Source organism: Oncorhynchus tshawytscha, linkage group LG24 (assembly GCF_018296145.1).
Source record: "Oncorhynchus tshawytscha isolate Ot180627B linkage group LG24, Otsh_v2.0, whole genome shotgun sequence".
Lineage (NCBI taxonomy): Eukaryota > Metazoa > Chordata > Actinopteri > Salmoniformes > Salmonidae > Oncorhynchus > Oncorhynchus tshawytscha.
In genome coordinates, this window is record NC_056452.1 from 2081117 (window position 1) to 2101649 (window position 20533).

General features: G+C 41.4%; 1 protein-coding gene across 1 annotated transcript in view; it reads left to right on the top strand.

The window, feature by feature from the left end:
* Positions 1-9097: 9097 nt before the first annotated feature.
* Positions 9098-20533, top strand: part of LOC112223327 (RPE-retinal G protein-coupled receptor-like) — a 34051-nt gene continuing 22615 nt past the window's right edge. Inside the window, exons 1-4 of the mRNA XM_024386326.1 lie at positions 9098-9263; positions 9579-9735; positions 11115-11236; positions 14330-14483. Of these exons, the coding sequence (XP_024242094.1) occupies positions 9185-9263; positions 9579-9735; positions 11115-11236; positions 14330-14483 (512 nt within the window). The 5' untranslated portion in view covers positions 9098-9184. The remainder of the gene's footprint in view (positions 9264-9578; positions 9736-11114; positions 11237-14329; positions 14484-20533) is intronic.

A 20533-nucleotide genomic window follows, 5' to 3' on the forward strand; every position in this document is an offset into this window, starting at 1 on the left:
TTGTAGACCTCCACCAGTCTGGTTCATCCTTGGGAGAAATTTCCAAATACCTGAAGGTATTACGTTCATCTGTACAAACAATAGTACGCAAGTATAAACACCATGGGATCATGCAGTCGTCATACCGTTCCAGAAGGAGACACGTCCTGTCTCCTAGAGATGAAGGTACTTTGGTGCGAGAAGTGCAAATCAATCCCAGAACAACAGAAACGGGTCTTGTGAAGATGCTGGAGGAAACAGGTACAAAGGTATCTATATCCACAGTAAAACGAGTCCTATATCGACATAACCTGCAAGGCCGTTCAGCAAGGAAGAAGCCACTGCTCCAAAACCGCCATAAAAAGCCAGACTAAGGTTTGCAACTGTACATGGGGACAAAGATTGTACTTTTAGGATAAATGACCTCTGGTCTGATGAAACAAAAATATAACTGTTTGGCCATAACGACCATCGTTATGTTTGGAGGAAAAAGGGGGAGGCTTGCAAGCCGAAGAACACCATCCCAACCTTGATGTTCTGGGAAGGGCAGCCATTTGTTGTGGGGGTGCTTTGCTGCAGGAGAGGCTGGTGCACTTCACAAAATAGATGGCATCATGAGGGAGGGAAATGATGTGGATATATTAAAGCAACATCTCAAGACATCAGTTAAAGCTTGGTTGCAAATGGATCTTCCAAATGAACAATGACCCCAAGCATACTTCCAAAGTTGTGACAAAATGGCTTAAGAACAATAAAGTCAAGGTATTGGAGTGGCCACCACAAAGCCGTGACCTCAATCCCATAGAATATTTGTGGGCAGAACTGAAAAAGTGTGTGCGATCAAGGAGGCCTACAAACCTGATTCAGTTACATCAGCTCTGTCAGGAGGAATGGGCCAAAATTCACCCAAATTATTGTGGGAAGCTTGTGGAAGGCTACCCGAAACGTTTTACCCAAGTTGAACAATTTAGAGGCAATGCCACCAAATACTAATTGAGTGTATGCGATGAAATAAATAAAGATGAAATAAATCACTCTACTATTATTCTGACATTTCACAGGGAATTTTTACTAGGATTAAATGTCAGGAATTGTGAAAAACTTAATTTAAATGTATTTGGCTAAGGTGTATGTAAACTTCCAACTTCAACTGTTCTCATTCCATGGTTTTTCTTTATTTGTACTATTTTCTAATAGTGAAAACATAGAAATGACACATATGGAAACAAGTAGTAACCAAAACAAAGTAGCCACCCTTTGCCTCGATGACAGCTTTGCACACTCTAGGCATTCTCTCAACCAGCTTCATTAGGACGTCAATGACCCAACACATGTCCAGGCTGTTTAAGGGCTAGTTCATCAAGAAGGAGAGTGATGGAGTGCTGCATCAGACGACCTGGCCTCCACAATCACCCGACCTCAACCTAATTGAGATGGTTTGTGATTAGTTGGACTGCAGAGGGAAAGAAAAGCAGCCAACAGGTGCTCAGCATATTTGGGAACTCCCTCAAGACTGTTGGAAAAGCATTCCAGGTGAAGCTTGTTGAAGAATGCCAAGAGTGTGCAAAGCTGTCATCATGGCAAAGGGTGGCTACTTTGAAGAATCCAAAATAACATATTTTGACATGTTTAACACTTTTTTGGTCAATAAATGTTATTTCACAGTTTTGATGTCTTCACTATTGTTCTATCATGTAGGAAATAGTAAAAATAAAGAAAAACTCTTGAATGAGTAGGTGTGTCCAACTTTTTGACTTGTACTGTACAGTGCATTCAGAAACTATTCAGACCCCTTGACTTTTTCCACATTTTGTTACATTATAGCCTTATTCTAAAATGGATTAAATTCATTTTTTCTAATTAATCTTCACATAATACCCCATACTGACAAAGCAAAAATATCACATTTACATAGTGGTAAGAAAAAGTGTGAACCATTTGGAATTACCTGGATTTCTGCATAAATTGGTCACACAATTTGGTCAGATCTTCATCTAAATCATAACAATAGACAAACACAGTGTGCTTAAACTAATAACACACAAATTGTTGTATTTTTCTTGTCTATATTGATACATAATTTAAACATTCACAGTGTAGGTTGGAAAAAGTATCTGAAAATCTCGGCTAATGACTTCTCCAAAAGCTAACCTGGACAGAATGGCTTCAACAGAAGACAGAAGAAAATTTGCCTTCTGGAGTGGCCCAGTCAGAGTCCTAACTGCAACCCAATTGAGATGCTGTGGCATGACCTCAAGAGAGCGGTTCACACCAGACATCCCAAGAATATTGCTGAACTGAAAAAGTTTTGGAAACAGGAATGGTCCAAAATTCTTCCTGACCTTTGTGCAGGTCTGATTTGCAACTACAGAAAACATTTGGTTGAGGTTATTGCTGCAAAAGGAGGGTCAACCTGTTATTAAATCCAGGAGTTCACATACTTTTTCTACCCTGCACTGTGAATGCTTACACGGTGTGTTCAATAAAGACATGACAACATATAATTGTTTGTGTGTTATTAGTTTAATAACCTCTTATGGCTGCATCACTTGTTCTCAATTTCTGCCTGAAGACATACCCTAATCTAACTGCCTGTAGCTCAGCCCCAGAGGCAAGGATATGCATATTCTTGGTATCATTTGAATGGAAACATTCTGAAGTTTGTGGAAATGTTAATATTATGACATTTCAGCTAGATCTACTGTCTCTATTATATTATGACAGACCAGCTAGATCTACTGTCTTTATTATATTACAACAGGCCAGCTGTATCTTCTGTCTCCGCTTCACTTTGGCCATTGTTGTGGGCCTGCCCTCCCCTCAACAGCCTTAAATAGGCTATTTGATGTGGGTTGGGGGTGGCAGACACACGCATCTCACATTTCATAACATTACATGTTTATATATTACTTCTAAAATAAAATAAAAATCACAAATAATATTTTATATTATTAATTTCAAACAAGGGCATTAGCATGATAAGAACTTACCAGTCCAAAACGATGTCCTCTCCTGTTCAAAAAATATTCCTCCACAATCGCTAAATGAATCGTCCTACAACAATCTCGGTCTCACTTTCCCAATCAATTTATTCTAAAATTGTGTGTACATCTGTATATCTAGACTTAGATTTAGCTTTCCCTGACTTAGTCGCCATAATGATTAATATATAAACAGCTGAATCTGCGCAATTACCAAACAATGCAGTGCGTAATATGTGTTTCTCCTTCCGGTATGAAACTTCAATAGCGAATGACTCGTTAAGCTGGAGCTTACTACATGGGTTGGTCTTGCAACACATAAACATGACGTATATTCGTTTAGCTCAGCTCATTGGCTATCTACCCAGCTAGATTTCAAGACGATCAGTGGTCATTGGGTTAAAAGACAGTCAATCAACGAAACAGCGGGCAAATCATTGGTGCACAATGATGTCATGACTTGTTGTCTTCAAATCGGTTTCTTTCAGTCAATACGTCCCGCAAAATGGCCCATCAGGTTTGATTGTGTTACAAACACAACCAGTTGATTGCAGTGAAACCAAACACGACTGGAAAAGTCACGTACTGTGTGGGTTATTTACCTGTAATGTGTCGTCAAAAATGGAATGAGACGGAATTCACGCCACAAGCGGTTCACAAAATGTTTCGTGTTAGGCTATAAAAATGGAATTTATCAAACAAAAGATCATTCATTGTGTAACAATGAGCATTGGAATTGCAAACAGATAAAGATCGTCAAAGGTAAACAATCTATTTTAATGCAGTTTGTGATTATGTTACGCCTGTGCTGGTTAAAATTGTTTTTTTTTATGGGGCTCTATGCTCAGATAATCGCATCGTATTCTTTCGCAGTAAATCCTTTTTTAAATCTGACAACGCAGTTGGATTAGCAAAATTCTAGGCTTTCGATACATGTGAGACACTTGTATTTTCATGAATGTTTAATATGACCATATATGTAGCGATAACTGTATGTTGTGGAGTTTCAGCCTGCTAGCAGGTTCCGTACGCAGAGAGATTAACACTATTTTTGGTTACTACATGATTCCATATGTGTTATTTCATAGTTTTGATGTCATCACTATTATTCTACATGTAGAATATAGTAGAATATAGTAAAAAATTATGAAAAACCCTTGAATGAGTTTTTAAACTTTTAACCGGTAGCGTAAATCAAATAAATACTAATCATAATGAATAATCAGATGCATGTTGCAAGTTTGTCATTTTTCCTTATTTGATTTTATAGTAAGATTTTATTTGATCTTTTTAGACAATACAAAACATACATATACAAATGAAAACTATATCACACCTTGTCACTTTCTGACCTTTATTTCCTTTGTTTTGTCGTTATTTAGTATGGTCAGGGCGTGAGTTGGGGTGAGCAGTCTATGTTTGTTTTTCTATGATTTGGGGATTTCTATGTTTCGGCCTAGTATGGTTCTCAATCAGAGGCAGGTGTCGTTAGTTGTCTCTGATTGAGAATCATACGTAGGTAGCCTGGGTTTCACTGTTTGTTTGTGGGTGTTTGTTTCCGTGTCTGTGTTTTTCACCACACGGTACTGTTTCGGTTTTCGTTCGTTTCACGTTTATTGTTTTTGTATTCATAGTGTTCAGTTTATGTTTTTTTAAATAAACAACCATGGACACTTACCACGCTGCGCATTGGTCCTCCGATCCTTCTCACTTCTCCTCCTCAGACGAAGAGGAGGAGGAAAAGCCTTACAGAAACACCCACCAACTAAGGACCAAGCAGCAGCAGCAGCAGCAGCAGCAGTGGCCAGCATCACAAGACTCCTGGACATGGGAGGAGATTTTGAACAGAGAAGGACCCTGGGCACAGGCTGGGGAATATCGCAGCCCCAAGCAGAGCAGGAGGCAGCGAAAGCTGAGCGGCGGCGATATAAGGAGGCAGCACGGCAGCGCGACAAGTACGAGAGGCAGCCCCACAATTTTTTTTTTTTTGGGGGGGGGCACGCGAGGAGTGTGGCTAAGCCAGGTAGCAGACCTGAGCTCACTCTTCGTGCTTATTATAAGCAGCGCGTTACTGGTCAGGCACCGGGTTATGCGGTTAAGCGCAAGGTGTCGCCAGTATGTGCCCATAGCCCGGTGTGCTATAGGGCAGCCCCCCGAAAGTGTCATGCGAGTGTGGGCATCCAGCCAGGGTGTATGGTGCCTGCTCAGCGTGTCTGGTCGCAGGTACGCCATTTCGGTCCAGGGTATCCTGCACCGGCTCTGCGTGCTGTGTCTCCAGGGCGCTGGAAGGGTGCAGTGCGTTCTATGCCTGCGCTCCGCTCGTGCAGGGCAAATGTGGGAGAGGAGCCTAAGGGAGAGGTGCACGTAGCAGGCACTAGATCTCCAGTGCTTACCCACAGCCCGGTTCAACCTGTGCCTGCACTCTGGAGGGTCCGGGCTAGAGTAGTTAAAAAGCCTGGGGGAGTAGTGCCAAGGCTGCGCACCAGAGTTCCAGTGCTCCCCCACAGCCCGGTCCTTCAGGTGCCTCCTAACACCAAGCCTCCTGGAGGTCTCCCCACCCTGGTGGGTCCTGTGGCAGCCCCACGCACCAGGCTGTCTCTCTGCTCCCGTCTGTCCAGAGCTGCTAGAGTCTCCCGTCTGTCCAGAGCTGCTAGAGTCTCCCGTCTGTCCAGAGCTGCTAGAGTCTCCCGTCTGTCCAGAGCTGCTAGAGTCTCCCGTCTGTCCAGAGCTGCTAGAGTCTCCCGTCTGTCCAGAGCTGCTAGAGTCTCCCGTCTGTCCAGAGCTGCTAGAGTCTCCCGTATGTCCTGAGCTGTCAGAGCCGCCAGTCTGTCCTGAGCCGTCAGTCAGCCAGGGGCTGCCAGAGCCGTCAGTCAGCCAGGGGCTGCCAGAGCCGTCAGTCAGCCAGGGGCTGCCAGAGCCATCAGTCAGCGAGGAGCTGCCAGAGCCGTCAGTCAGCCAGGGGCTGCCAGAGCCGTCAGTCAGCCAGGGGCTGCCAGAGCCGTCAGTCAGCCAGGGGCTGCCAGAGCCGTCAGTCAGCCAGGACCTGCCAGAGCCGTCAGTCAGCCAGGAGCTGCCAGAGCCGTCAGTCAGCCAGGACCTGCCAGAGCCGTCAGTCAGCCAGGACCTGCCAGAGCCGTCAGTCAGCCAGGACCTGCCAGAGCCGCCAGTCAGCCAGGAGCTGCCAGAGCTGCCTGTCACGCCGGCATTCCAGAATCGCCCTTCACTCCGGAGCTGCCGGAGTCGTCCTTCACCCCGGCGCTGCCAGAGTCTCCCGCCTGTCCATGCTCCGCTCGTGCCGGGCAAATGTGGGAGTGGAGCCTAAGTGAGAGGTGCGCGTAGCAGGCACTAGATCTCCTGTGCTTACCCACAGCCCGGTTGCTTCCAAAAATGCCCTCTAGTGGTCAAACTAGCATTAATGGCAACAATGGCTGACAGTAAAATATTATTACTTCATGCACTACTAAGGACATCTAGCCAACTTGACACAACTGTGGGCTCAGCATCCCTGTGGAATACTTTCAAGACCTTGTAGAGTCCATGGCCTGACAAATTGAGACTTTTCTATCAAGTGTGCCTTAAAATTGTACCTTATTCAAGCTCAATGAGGAAAATATGAAATCTAAATTAGCCAGATACAATTTGACATTTTGGGCAGAGACTTTTGGCATATTTTCTTTATATATATACATGGAAAATATCAAAATGTTAAGTGCCAAACAAAATTGCATAGGTTAAAAATGATCAGTGATATATTTTGACAGAGTCAAATGTTGGAATTACATTTTATTTGTGGGTCAGATATAATTAGAGGAAAATATTGTTGTTTTTTTCATGAAAAATTTGTTTTTCCATGACAGCCAAAAACCCATGTGCAGATGGCAATTTCTCTGTACACCTAAAGCCAGCCATACTGAGGTCAGCAATGGACAGATGGATTTGTGAGCTTGGCTTTAATATTAGAGACAACTAAGAGCTATGCTATAAACAGATCAGTTCATAATAACACAAATCTGTGTCAGACAAGTCATATTAGAGACTCATACATAGCCTAGTTTTTATCACAAATTCCATAGCCTCAGATCTGAACAAACATGCATTAAAACATGTAGTGTATTTATTTTGGTCACAGACCAAAACAGAAACCGAAAGCACACATCTAAATCAGTTTATTAAAATACACAATACGTGAAACATTACAGAATCCTAAATGACCTCATTTAGTAATGATGATTTGTGTGATCATATGCAGCCATTTTATCTCAATATCAAATGCATTCTGGGTAAAAATGAAGTATCTATTAAAATGGTAAAATTAAATAAAAAAAATATCTTCTTAGCAAAAGAGCAATTTCTCAAGCAAGAATTTTGCTAGGATTGGTCTAACTGGGGATGGGAAAACTTAAAATGAGCTTTTATTGGCAGAGAGGTTTGAAACTCTCTTTCCAATTTATCGCCTGGCGGTGTCACCGGGCAGGCCAAAACTCCATCCCACCAAAACAGGCTTAAATTTCAGGCAGTCTTTTCAAACAGCTCTTACACTAAAAAGGGAATTATCATCATTTCATCACAATTTCACAGTATTATTCCAACCTCATAGTGTGGAAATAAATATATATAAAACACAGGAAAATAATGTTTTTGACTGCACTGGGCTTCAGGTTCTTAATGACATTTCCCAAGGTTTCCCAATCTGATAATCCAGTTTTGTAGGCAAACAATATGACCATTGTTCTCCCCTCTAACCCTATGGTATGAAAAGCTGCCAATTACGATGTTGCAATTATAGCATGTTCCACTAAAGAATAGATGGTATAATTTATGGCAAGTTGTGGCTTTTGTATCTCTCACACCTTTGTCAGAAAGCATCTCGTCATCTCGCTCAACTAAGCCTCCTTTTGTATTACGGAACTATAGCAAAGTTTACAGAGTTGACTTTCCCATTAGATTTGTTTATTCATGAATTTATGAACATAGATCTCATACCTTTAAAACATCCTGCAGTTATTTGATTCTCCTGCTTTGTTCCAGTCAAATCTAAGAATAGTTCATTGTTTCAGTTTCGCAGTGAGGTCAGTGTCTCACTGAGATGAGTGTCTGAAATGTGTGTGTTTATGTGTGTGTGTGTGTGCATGTCAGTTACCATTTTTAAATGTAAGGGAAACAATGAATTACTTAATGATGCACAAAATAATGCACAAAAACCCTTAAATAATTAATATAACTTGCCTATTGTGTGAACAAATCTTGCAGTCAGTTTTCCTAAACATGAATCCAATGATTTGAGAAGATTTGACACTATATGTAAATCATCACATCCTTTGTGGAGTGCTCCAGTCTTACTCACTCACTTCATCTCCTGAAGTGGATTTATTTTGAGTGATTCTCTCCTTTGGTTGTGCTATCAGACCCAAAGAAGGGGACACATACAATTAGCATAGTGAAGAACTTTAACATGACAAATAACTAAATCACTAACTAATTCTATATTTTTTAAACATGTGGCCTATTTTTGTCTGCTAGCTAGCCTTCTAGCTATGGCTAACATATTCACGGCCACATTTCCACTGCCATAATACATTTTACAGATGCAAAAATATCCCACCATATGGAACAAATAAATTATGATTTTTATACAGTATGACTTTACAAACATAACTGGATGGAAACTTGAGTGAGTCTGACCACCAGTCAGAGACCACTATGATGACACACCAAATGTGTTTGACGGCTCCTTTTTGTCTTCTTCCAATGCCTCTTAAGGGGAAAGTCATCCAATAGTAACTGAAAGTAATCCGATTATGTTTGGCTAATCCAAAAGTTACGTTATTTTGGACAGGTAACTAGTAACAGAACATCCTTTCAACAGAGTTGTATAGACTACATCAAACATGTGCATTTGACATGAAGGTCATGCTTCTCCAGACGGTGGTCTCACACAGACAGAAAGGCTTGTTGTATAACTAATAGAGAGCTTTAGAGTAGCGGTGTGTAAATACGTATTAGGGGACAGTGGGTTGTGTTGTTATGTTCATTAATACATTCTTGTGCGGATTGGGGCAAGAGAGTGAGAGAGCTTTACATAATTGCATGCATGCTTTTTCACGTGAAATGCCCCTTTAAAAGTGGGATCAGTTAGGTTAGAGGCACATTGTAAAGCAAGCGGACAGTGAAGAGTAAGTAGATCTGTGATTTGCGCTTTACTGGTGTGAAAAATCGCACTGAAGATGGTGTCTTCCTACCCTTTACCGGATGGTTTCTCAGACTTTGATGTATTCTCTTTGGGATCTTGTCTGCTAGTGGAGGGTGAGTGATGGAATTCATCCATAAATGCGGTAGCTATGCTTCTATATGCAATGTTAGACCTGATGCTCTGTGTTCAGGGTTGGTGGCCTGTTTACGCACTCTTTAACAAGGAGTGGTAGCAGCGCAGTTATGTGACCTGATGCAATATGAATGAAATGCTGATTTTGTCCAGAAAATTGCATGATATAATTTTACATTTAATAGTCTGGAATAACACATTATTATTGTTTAAACAGCCTTTCAAAAGAAAACTTTTCAGTGTGCTATGCACACTGCCACTGTGTTTATAACCTATTCTGTGTGTGTCCCTTAAAGGTCTTCTGGGATTCTTCCTGAATGCTGTGACAGTCGCTGCTTTCCTCAAAATAAGAGAACTGAGAACCCCCAGCAATTTCCTAGTCTTGAGTTTGGCATTGGCCGATATGGGCATCTCTACGAATGCAACCATTGCTGCTTTCTCCAGTTTTCTGAGGTGAGTGACATAGCATACTAATCCTCTCCATCGCCTTATTCAGTTTTGACTTACACTGACTCATTGTTGCAACGTTTTGCCACTGCAAAATACCATGAATTGAATATGGAATATTATATACTGGGGGTTCTCAATACCATAGCGGACCAACTCAAAGGAGAATATGTCTCTCTCTCTGACATATTCCAATCAATTGGCTAATCAATATCTCTGCATAGTTTTAGAGTAGTACACCAACGAGGTAGAGTCATAACAGACCTTCCGGGGACTGTGCTGTGATGCATAAAGGCGGAGGATTTAGAACTCTTTAATCGGGGGGGATGAACGATGATGCTCTGGGTTGGCGTCTAGGTGGTTTAGGATTAAAACAGGCACCAGATTCACTTCAAATGTGTATTAATAGATGACCATGGCCAATGCAAAATATCATAAACAGACACTGGCCTTCCCTGCAGTCTAGTTCTATGCACTGTAAAGTGTTTGCCATTAATTTGACAGTATCTTACATGCTGTACACCTACTGTAATATAAATACAGTATCAAAGCAAGTACTGTGCAATGACACACAGTACACTACCACAAATTGACTGTACACTTGCCTATATTATACTATAAGTATGTAACTGCTACCGTAATCAGAATGAATTCATTAATGGACAAATGAAGGAAATTCATTAAGGGGAAGAGTTTGTATTTCACTGTAATAACAAGTGATTAGTGCAAGCGGGTTGCTGCTAGTATATTACAGTATATTATTTCATATTTTGCCTTTTAAATCACTTGCACTTCTAGAGGCTTTCTCAAAGACTTCCAAACCAACAGAGACTACAGGGTAGAACAGACCAAAAGGACATGACATAACGCTCAACACTTTAAGCTTTGAGACTTGCTGCCATTTCAATCTGTTGACTACACATTTTAAATTGACAGAACACTATAACTACATATGAGTTAAATTGGTACAGCATTCTCACTCATGGGTGCAACAAATATAGCTTCTTACAAGGTAACACCTCAAAATATGTTAATGGGCCAGAAACAAACATACCATGCATCTCCTAATGGTCATAAAGGTTTTTAGGGCTCAAACGAAACAATACGGTACGGTACTGCATTCTGTGGGGTGGAACTACAGTACCATTTGAAATATGCCAATTTTCCCACAATGCACCATCATTTACAGTATGCTGCAGTAAAATGTTTTAAAGTTTATTTTTACTGTTGATAATACTAAAAATGACCAATAAATTACAGTTTTCTGTTACATTGTGCTCTACCAGTCTATCAATTCATTGTTGAACACAATAAAAATAATACCATACTGTTAAGGCCTAATGTATTGTCTTTCCCCCTCTTTACTACTGTATGCCCTTCTCCAGGTACTGGCCCTATGGCTCTGATGGCTGCCAGACTCATGGCTTCCAGGGTTTCGTGACAGCTCTCGCCAGCATCCACTTCATTGCTGCCATTGCATGGGACAGATACCACCAGTACTGCACAAGTAAGTGGCATGAGTCTCATAGGTTTCTTAGGTCTCATACATCTCCATAGACACACACACACACACCACACACACACACAAAACACACACACACACACTTCTATCCCCAACAAAAAATGCACAAACAAGCACATACTAAACATGACTAATCTTTGTGTGCAGCTGTTCTTGGGGCCTCACAGCATCCTAAAAGGCCATCTGGCCTAAGAGTCTATTGGTCTGTTATGAGGTCACTCATCTATATGGTTTTAATGACCTCTCACAAAGACATAATCTGCAGACTATACCCACACTGACACACTTACTATTGTGTTATGACCTTGTCAAACTATACATTGAGTGTACAAAACATTAAGGACATCTGCTCTTTCCATGACATAGACTGACAAGTTGAATCCAGGTGAAAGCTATGATCCCTTATTAATGTCACTTGTTAAATCCACTTCAATTAGTGTAGTTGAAGGGAAGGAGACGGGATAAAGAATGATTTTTAAGCCTTAAGAATATTGAAACATGGATTGTGTGTGTGTGCCATTCAGAGGGTGACTGGGCAAGACAAAATATTTAAGTGGACTCGAACGGGGTATGGTAATAGGTGCCATGTGCACCAGTTTGTATCAAGAACTGCAATGCTGCTGGGTTTTTCCACGCTCAACAGATTCCTGTGTGTATCAAGAATGATCCACCACCCAAAGGACATCAGCCAACTTGACACAACTGTAGGAAGCATTGGAGTCAACATGGGCCAGCATCCCTGTGGAATGTTTTTGATATATACAGTTGAAGTCGGAAGTTTACATAAACTTAGGTTGGAGTCATTAAAATTTGTTTTTCAACCACTCCACAAACTTCTTGTCAACAAACTATAGTTTTGACAAGTTGGTAAGGACATCTACTTTGTGCATAATTTGTACAACAATTGTTTACAGACAGATTATTTCACTTATAATTCACTGTATCACAATTCCAGTGGGTCAGAAGTTTACACACACTGAATTGACTGTGCCTTTAAACAGCTTGGAAAATTCCAGAAAATGATGTCATGGCTTTAGAAGCTTTGGCTTTTTTTTCAAGGCCTAACTTTAAACTCAGTGCCTCTTTTCTTGACATCATGGGAAAATCAAAAGACATCAGCCAAGACCTCATAAAAATTGTAGACCTCCACAAGTCTGGTTCATTCTTGGGAGAAATTTCCAAACGCCTGAAGGAACCACGTTTCTCTGTACAAATAATAGTATGCAAGTATAAACACCATGGGACCGCTCAGGAAGGAGACGCATTCTGTCTCCAAGATATGAAGGTACTTTGGTGCGAAATGTGCAAATCAATCCCAGAACAACAGCAGGACCTTGTGAAGATGCTGGAGGAAACAGGTACAAATGTATCTATATCCACAGTAAAACAAGTCCTGTATCGACACAACCTGAAAGGCCGCTCAGCAAGGAAGAAGCCACTGCTCCAAAACCGCCATAAAAAAGCCAGACTGGTTTGTAACTGCACATGGGGACAAAGATCGTACTTTTTGGAGAAATGTCCTCTGGTCTGATGAAACAAAAATATAACTTTTTGACCATTGTTATGTTTGGAGGAAAAAGGGGGAGGCTTGCAAGCCGAAGAACACGATCCCAACCGTGAAGCACAGCGGTGCAGCATCATGTTTTGGGGTTGCTTTACTGCAGGCGGGACTGGTACACTTCACAAAATAGATGGCATCATGAGGGAGGAAAATTCTGTTGATATATTGAAGCAACATCTCAACTATCAGTTCACTGTTGAATCAGGCGTTCATGGAATTACTGCAAATGCCTTCAAAGGACACCAATAGGAAGAAGGACCTAACTTCCATGAGCAGAAATGTATGGTATTATGGGTGGGGGGTGCTTTGCAGGTGACACTGCAGTGATTTAAGAATTCACCCTTAACCAGCATGGGAACAGGGACATGCAGCAATACGCATCCCATCTGGTTTGGGCTGTGGGACTATCATTTGATTTTCAACAGCTTCCAAATCAGTCAGGAAGTTAAAGCTTGGTCGCAAATGCAACGCTTCTGTAACGCTTCTGCTTGGCTGGTTACTGTTTGTAATAATTTGTCAACTGGGCTATGTTCTGAGCTAGGTATGCTTTCACCGAAAACCATTTTATAAATATGACACTGTGGTTGGTTTAACAAGAAGTTAATCTTTAAACCTATGTAAAATATGTTTTGTTTTCTGAATTTTTATAATGACCATTTCTGTAATTGAATTTGGCGCCCTGCAACCTCACTGGATGTTGGCCAGATGGGACACTAGCATCCCACATACCCTAGAGAGGTTAATATCAGTCCACTAAACATACTCCAAACACTAAATGTACATAAATAACAAAAATGGGTACGAGGAACCATCGCGCACCTATACAAATACATATACAACACTGACATAAAAACAATCTCTGACAAAGACATGAGGGGAAACAGAGGGTTAAATACACAACAGGTAATGAATGGGATTGAAACCAGGTGTGTAGGAAGACAAGACAAAACAAATGGAAAATGAAAAATGGATCAAAGTTGGCTAGAAGAACTGTGACGTCGACCGCCGAACACCGCCCGAACAAGGAGAGGCACCGATTTCGGCAGATGTCGTGACAGCACCTCTGTACGCCTATGTAGATATTCCACTTAAAAAATCTGCCGTTTACAGCAACAATAGTCATTTACATTCTAATTAATTTGATGTTATTTTAATGGACAAAAAATGTGCTTTTCTTTCAAAAACAAGGACATTTCTAAGTAACCCCAAACTTTTTAACGGTAGTGTATTTTTAATCCGTTTTAGAGTAAGGCTGTAAAGTATGAATACTTTCCGAATGCACTGTACATATGTCTAGTCCTGGAAAATCATAAGCCTGATGGGATATTTCATTTTTCCATTGGAATGATGGAGAGTAACTGTGTGTTTCTAATAGCATAGCACACACTTTTACTCTCCCTCTCCATTTCAATTGGAAATAGAATCTAGTCTAATCGTTCTACTTCCATGGCTTCTATAGATTATTGTAATATATTCTATCATAATTATTGTATTTCTATGGTTGTGCTTTTCATCAGGGACAAAGCTACAGTGGAGCAGTGCCATCACTCTGGCTATTTTCATCTGGCTGTTCACCGCCTTCTGGTCAGCCATGCCCCTCATCGGCTGGGGAGAGTATGACTACGAACCCCTCAGGACATGCTGTACCCTGGACTACAGCAAAGGAGACAGGTGACAAAGACACCCATGTTTCAAGTTTCAGGTTTCAAGTTTTTAATGTCACATGCACAAGTACAGTTAAATGCCTTTCTTGCAATCTCTAAACCCAACATTGCAGTAATCAATAACAATATAATACTACAAATAACAAGGTAGAACAAAAACACACAATATAAAAATAATAATTATAATAACACAATTATGTAAGTAAGCATATTATATACACGGTCAGTTCCAGAACCATATTTACAATGTGCAGGGATACTGGAGTGATAGAGGTAGATATGTATAGGGGTAAGGTGACTTGGCATCAGGATAGTAGCAGTGTATATGATGATTGCATGTGAGTGGGTGTGTGTAGAGTCAGTACAAATATATGTGCGTATGAGCAAATTATGTAGTGAGTGTTGAAGTATCTGTGTGCGAAGTGTATAGGGCCCTGTGAGTGTGCATAGAGAGTGCAAAAATAAGAATAAAATACAAAGGTAGACTCAGTCTGTGTAGCCATTTTGTTAGCTACTTCGTTAGCTACTTAGCTGTCTTATGGCATGGGAATAGAAGCTCTTCAGGAGCCTGTTGGTGTTATCTGGATAACATGTGTGAAATGGTTGGTAGTGTGTGTGAAAACAATAGAGTTATATTTTCTCGGTGATTTTCTGGCTACTCACTCCAGAGAAAGCTTCAAACGGTAACTAGTGCCTGCAACCTGGTTCAGGTTATCATTCAACCAACCAAGGTAGTTACAAACAACACAGGAATTAAATCATCAACATGTATTGATCACATCTTTACTAATGCTGCAGAAATTTGTTTGAAAGCAGTATTCAAATCCATCGGATGTAGTGATGACAATATAGTAGCCATATCTAGGAAAACCAAAGTTCCAAAGACTGGGCCTAATCTAGTGTATAAGAGATTGTATATTGTTGTCTATCAACACTGACAAGCCACCTGGGTCTAACATCCTGAATGGAAAATTACTGAAAATAATAGCAGATGATATTGCCACTCCTATTTCCCATATCTTCAATTTAAGCCTACTAGAAAGTGTGTGCCCTCAGGCCTGGAGGAAAGAAAAAGTTATTCCCATACCTAAGGATAGTAAAGCCACATTTACTGGCTCAAATAGCCAACCAACCCTTCGTAAACTTTTGGAAAAAATGGTGTTTCACCAGATAAAATGCCATTTTACAGTAACAGACTTTAAGCACGAAGGGCATTCAACAAGCACAGCACTTACACAAATGACGGCTGAGAGAAATTGATGATAAAAAGATTGTCGGGCTGTTTTGTTCAGTGTGGCTTTTGACATTATCGATCATAGTCTACTACTGAAAAACCAAAAGTGTTATGGCTGTACACCAACTGCTATATTATGGATGAAGAGTTACCTGTCTAACAGAACATAGAGGGTGTTATTTAATGGAAGCATCTCCAACAAAATCCAGGTAGATTCAGGAATTCCCCAGGGTAGCTGTCTAGGCCCCTTACTTTTCTCAGTCTTTACTAATGACATGAGACTGGCTTTCAGAATGGGTGGCAAGGAATAAGTTTGTCCAAACTATTTCATAAAGTAAAAGCATTGTATTTGGGACAAATCATTCACAAAACCATATCTCAACTAAATATTGTAATGAACAGTCCTTCCAGGATTTATGAACATTTTGGGATTTCTACATTTTGGGATTTCTGCGGCCAAAAATGCTTGATTTTGCTGCAGCTTTTCTGAAATTCTGCAATACATTTTGCAATGTTTTTTTGACATAAAGCAATAAAAGTCAAATGTGCTCAATTTTAGGTTGATTTTAAGCAGAATACATAATATAAAAAGTGCAAAAAGGCAAGTGTTTATGCTTCTGAATAACAATGAGCAACAGCTCATTAAAGTGATGCATAGGAAGGTCTATGCAGGGTTTGCCAGCACAGATAGTCTATGATGTTTTGAGTGTGAGGAATTTGGGCATAAGAGCTTTGCGTGCCATCATAAAGGCTGTAGACAAGGTGAGGGCACCTTGTGGGGGAAATCAACATGCAGGGGGTAATGAGATGCAGACAGCAGAGGCTGGGTCTAGTCATGCCAGGGATGGTGGTGTTAATGAGGCTGGGCCTAGTCATGCAAGAGATGGTGGTGTAAATGAGGCTGGGCCTAGTCAGGCTAGAGATGGTGGGGTAGCTGAGGCTGGGTGTAGTCATGCTATGGAGGGTGGTGTAGATTAGGCTGGGTCTAGTCAGGTTATGCTAGCTGATGAGGAGAGTATAGTGGGGAAGTGTAAGAGACTAGGGGGGAGGAGGAGGGTGTCAAGCAGAAAAGGAAAAAGGGTGTGGTCAAAGGCACCATGGAACCTTTGCCTGGTGCTGGCGGGAAGGCCCTGACCAGAGAGGAAGGGCAGGTGGTCAGGATGGGAGATGGAGATGAGGAAGAAAGTGAGTCTGACAAGCTTCAATGCCATACAACACTCCTTCCGTGGCCTCCAACTGCTCTTAAACGCTAGTAAAACCAAATGCATGCTTTTCAACCGATCGCTGCCTGCACCCGCATGCCCGACTAGCATCACCACCCTGGATGGTTCCGACCTTGAATATGTGGACATCTATAAGTACCTAGGTGTCTGGCTAGACTGCAAACTCTCCTTCCAGACTCATATCAAACATCTCCAATCAAAAATCAAATCAAGAGTCGGCTTTCTATTCCGCAACAAAGCCTCCTTCACTCACGCCGCCAAGCTTACCCTAGTAAAACTGACTATCCTACCAATCCTCGACTTCGGCGATGTCATCTACAAAATGGCTTCCAACACTCTACTCAGCAAACTGGATGCAGTATATCACAGTGCCATCCATTTTGTCACTAAAGCACCTTATACCACCCACCACTGCGACTTGTATGCTCTAGTCGGCTGGCCCTCGCTACATATTCGTCGCCAGACCCACTGGCTCCAGGTCATCTACAAGTCCATGCTAGGTAAAGCTCCGCCTTATCTCAGTTCACTGGTCACGATGGCAACACCCATCCATAGCACGCGCTCCAGCAGGTGTATCTCACTGATCATCCCTAAAGCCAACACCTCATTTGGCCGCCTTTCGTTCCAGTACTCTGCTGCCTGTGACTGGAATGAATTGCAAAAATCGCTGAAGTTGGAGACTTTTATCTCCCTCACCAACTTCAAACATCAGCTATCTGAGCAGCTAACCGATCGCTGCAGCTGTACATAGTCTATTGGTAAATAGCCCACCCATTTTCACCTACCTCATCCCCATACTGTTTTTATTTATTTACTTTTCTGCTCTTTTGCACACCAATATCTCTACCTGTACATGACCATCTGATCATTTATCACTCCAGTGTTAATCTGCAAAATTGTAACTATTCGTCTACCTCCTCATGCCTTTTGCACACATTGTATATAGACTCCCCCTTTGTTTTCTACTGTGTTATTGACTTGTTAATTTGTTTATTCCATGTGTAACTCTGTGTTGTCTGCTCACACTGCTATGCTTTATCTTGGCCAGGTCGCAGTTGTAAATGAGAACTTGTTCTCAACTAGCCTACCTGGTTAAATAAAGGTGAAATAAATAAAAAATTAAATTTAAAAAAAGGATACAGAGTTATTTTTTTCAAACTCCTCTTCAATGGGAGCTGACAGCCAGTCAGGCAGAGGGGTCAAAGTACATGTTGAGAGAACTGACAAGGTTCTTGAATGAGACCAAGGGGTACAATTTAATCTTTAGGCTTTTTATCTTATCTGGGAAAGTTTGTAAGATCAGTACAAATGCTATAAAAAACGAGGGGCATGGTGTCCTCGCACCCAGGAAACGGTTTAGGTTGAGGAAATGGGTCACAACAGTGCGTAAGGGTCTACCTTCAGACACTGTTTAGATGTATAGTTTCTTTCTGACACTGGGGCTTTTTGAGCTTTGCTATTGGTCTCTTTCTTTGCTGGCTTTTCTCCCACCTCTTATGGAGACTCTTCGGGTAGGCTCGCTTAATATAAATGGTGCCAGGGATGCGGGAAAGAGTGTGTTGGGTGAATATGTAAAACCAAAAAAGTACTGGTGTTGTTTCTGCAGAAGACGCATAGTGATGTGTTGAATAAGTCGATTGGGGGCTCTGGTGGAAAGGGGCAAATGTGTCTAGCCATGGGACACATTTTAGTGCAGGGGTGGCAGTCCTGTTTGTATCAGTTCTGTCTGAAAAATTTGCTCCTCAAAGGAGGTATGTAGGGGTAGGCTGCTTGTTGTAAAAGTAGAAATCAACAATACACATTTACACATTTATAAATGTGTATGCCTCTAACACAGGGAGAGAGAGGAGGGTTCTATTTGGGTGTCTTAGACAGGAAATCTCACAGCACCTGGTGATTGACGGGGACTGGAACTGTACAATGGATTTTTATGAAAGACAGAAATGGGGAAGAGCCTCATTCAGTGTCCGTTGGAGTGTTAAGGGACATCATTCATCAGTTTGATCTAGTGGATGTTTGGAGAACTAAACATCCCAACACAAGACAGTATACATGGATGAAGGTTTTACATGTCCAGGAATCTGAGCAATAGGCTGTTGGGCGCTACCATTCTACTGGTTGGGTTTTCGGATCACCACATAACCATGGCTTGACTGTCTATTTCACCAGGGCCCCGGCATGCATCCTATTGGAAGTTTAATGTAAAGCTCTTACAAGATGCCACTTTTTGTTAAGGTTTCCAGACATTTTGGGAACGGTGGGGGCAGCGAAGAGAGGAGTATGAGTCTGAGTCAATGGTGGGATGTGGGAAAAGTCCAAATTCGGCTTTTCTGTCAACAGTACACAGCTCTCTCATTCTCAGAGGGTAGGAGACTATTGGGGGAACTAGATCATTGTATTAGTGAGATGGATGTAGAGATGGTGGGGGAAGGCAATGAAGGCCTCCAGACTAATTTTATCTGAACTACATAGGGACCTGGGTAGTTTTTTCCAGGTTAAAGCAAAGGGAGCACTTGTAAGAGCTAGGTTCTCCATGCTCAATGAGATGGATGCTTCCAGCTCCTTCTTCTTTGGTTTGGAAAGACAGAGGGGTGAAGCCAAGGGTATGCATTGTCTACAGCTGTCTAATGGGCGGGTGACCTCTGTGGTGGGAGAGATGCGGGAGCAAACTGTGGAGTGTTATCCTCTAGTTACCCATCCCGCATGAGGGAGCGTAATCATCGACTGACACTAATTAGCATAACACAACGGACATACATATTCCTAGAAAATATTCCTATTCATGAAAATCACAAGTGAAATATATTGAGACACAGCTTAGCCTTTTGTTAATCACCCTGTCATCTCAGATTTTCAAAATATGCTTTACAGCCAAAGCTAGACAAGCATTTGTGTAAGTTTATTGATAGCCTAGCAGAGCATTTTGTCCAGCTAGCAGCAGGTAACTTGGTCACGGAAATCAGAAAAGCAATCAAATTAAATTGTTTACCTTTGATGAGCTTCGGATGTTTTCACTCACGAGACTCCCAGTTAGATAACCAATGTTCCTTTTTTCCAAAAATATTATTTTTGTAGGTGAAAAAGCTCTGTTTGTTCTTCACGTTTGGCTGAGAAATCGCCCTGAAATTGCAGTCACGAAAACTCTGAAAAATATTCCAAATTAGCTCCATAATATCGACAGAAACATGGCAAACGTTGTTTATAATCAATCCTCAAGGTGTTTTTCAAATATCTATTTGATAATATATCCACCGGGACAATTATTTTTTCAGTAGGACCGATTGGAAAAATGGCTACCTCTGTATTTTACGCAAGAATCACTTTGGGAGCATCAGGTGACCACTTGCGCAATGTAGCCGCTTACGGGTATTCTACAACATAAATGCGTAAAACTACGTCACAATGCTGTAGACACCTTGGGGAATACGGAGAAAAAGTAATCTGGAACGCAGCGCTTTCAAAACATGAGGCACTTCCGGATTGGATTTTTCTCAGGCTTTCGCCTGCAACATCAGCTCTGTTATACTCATAGACAATATTTTTACAGTTTTGGAAACTTTAGAGTGTTTTCTATCCTAAGCTGTCAATTATAAGCATATT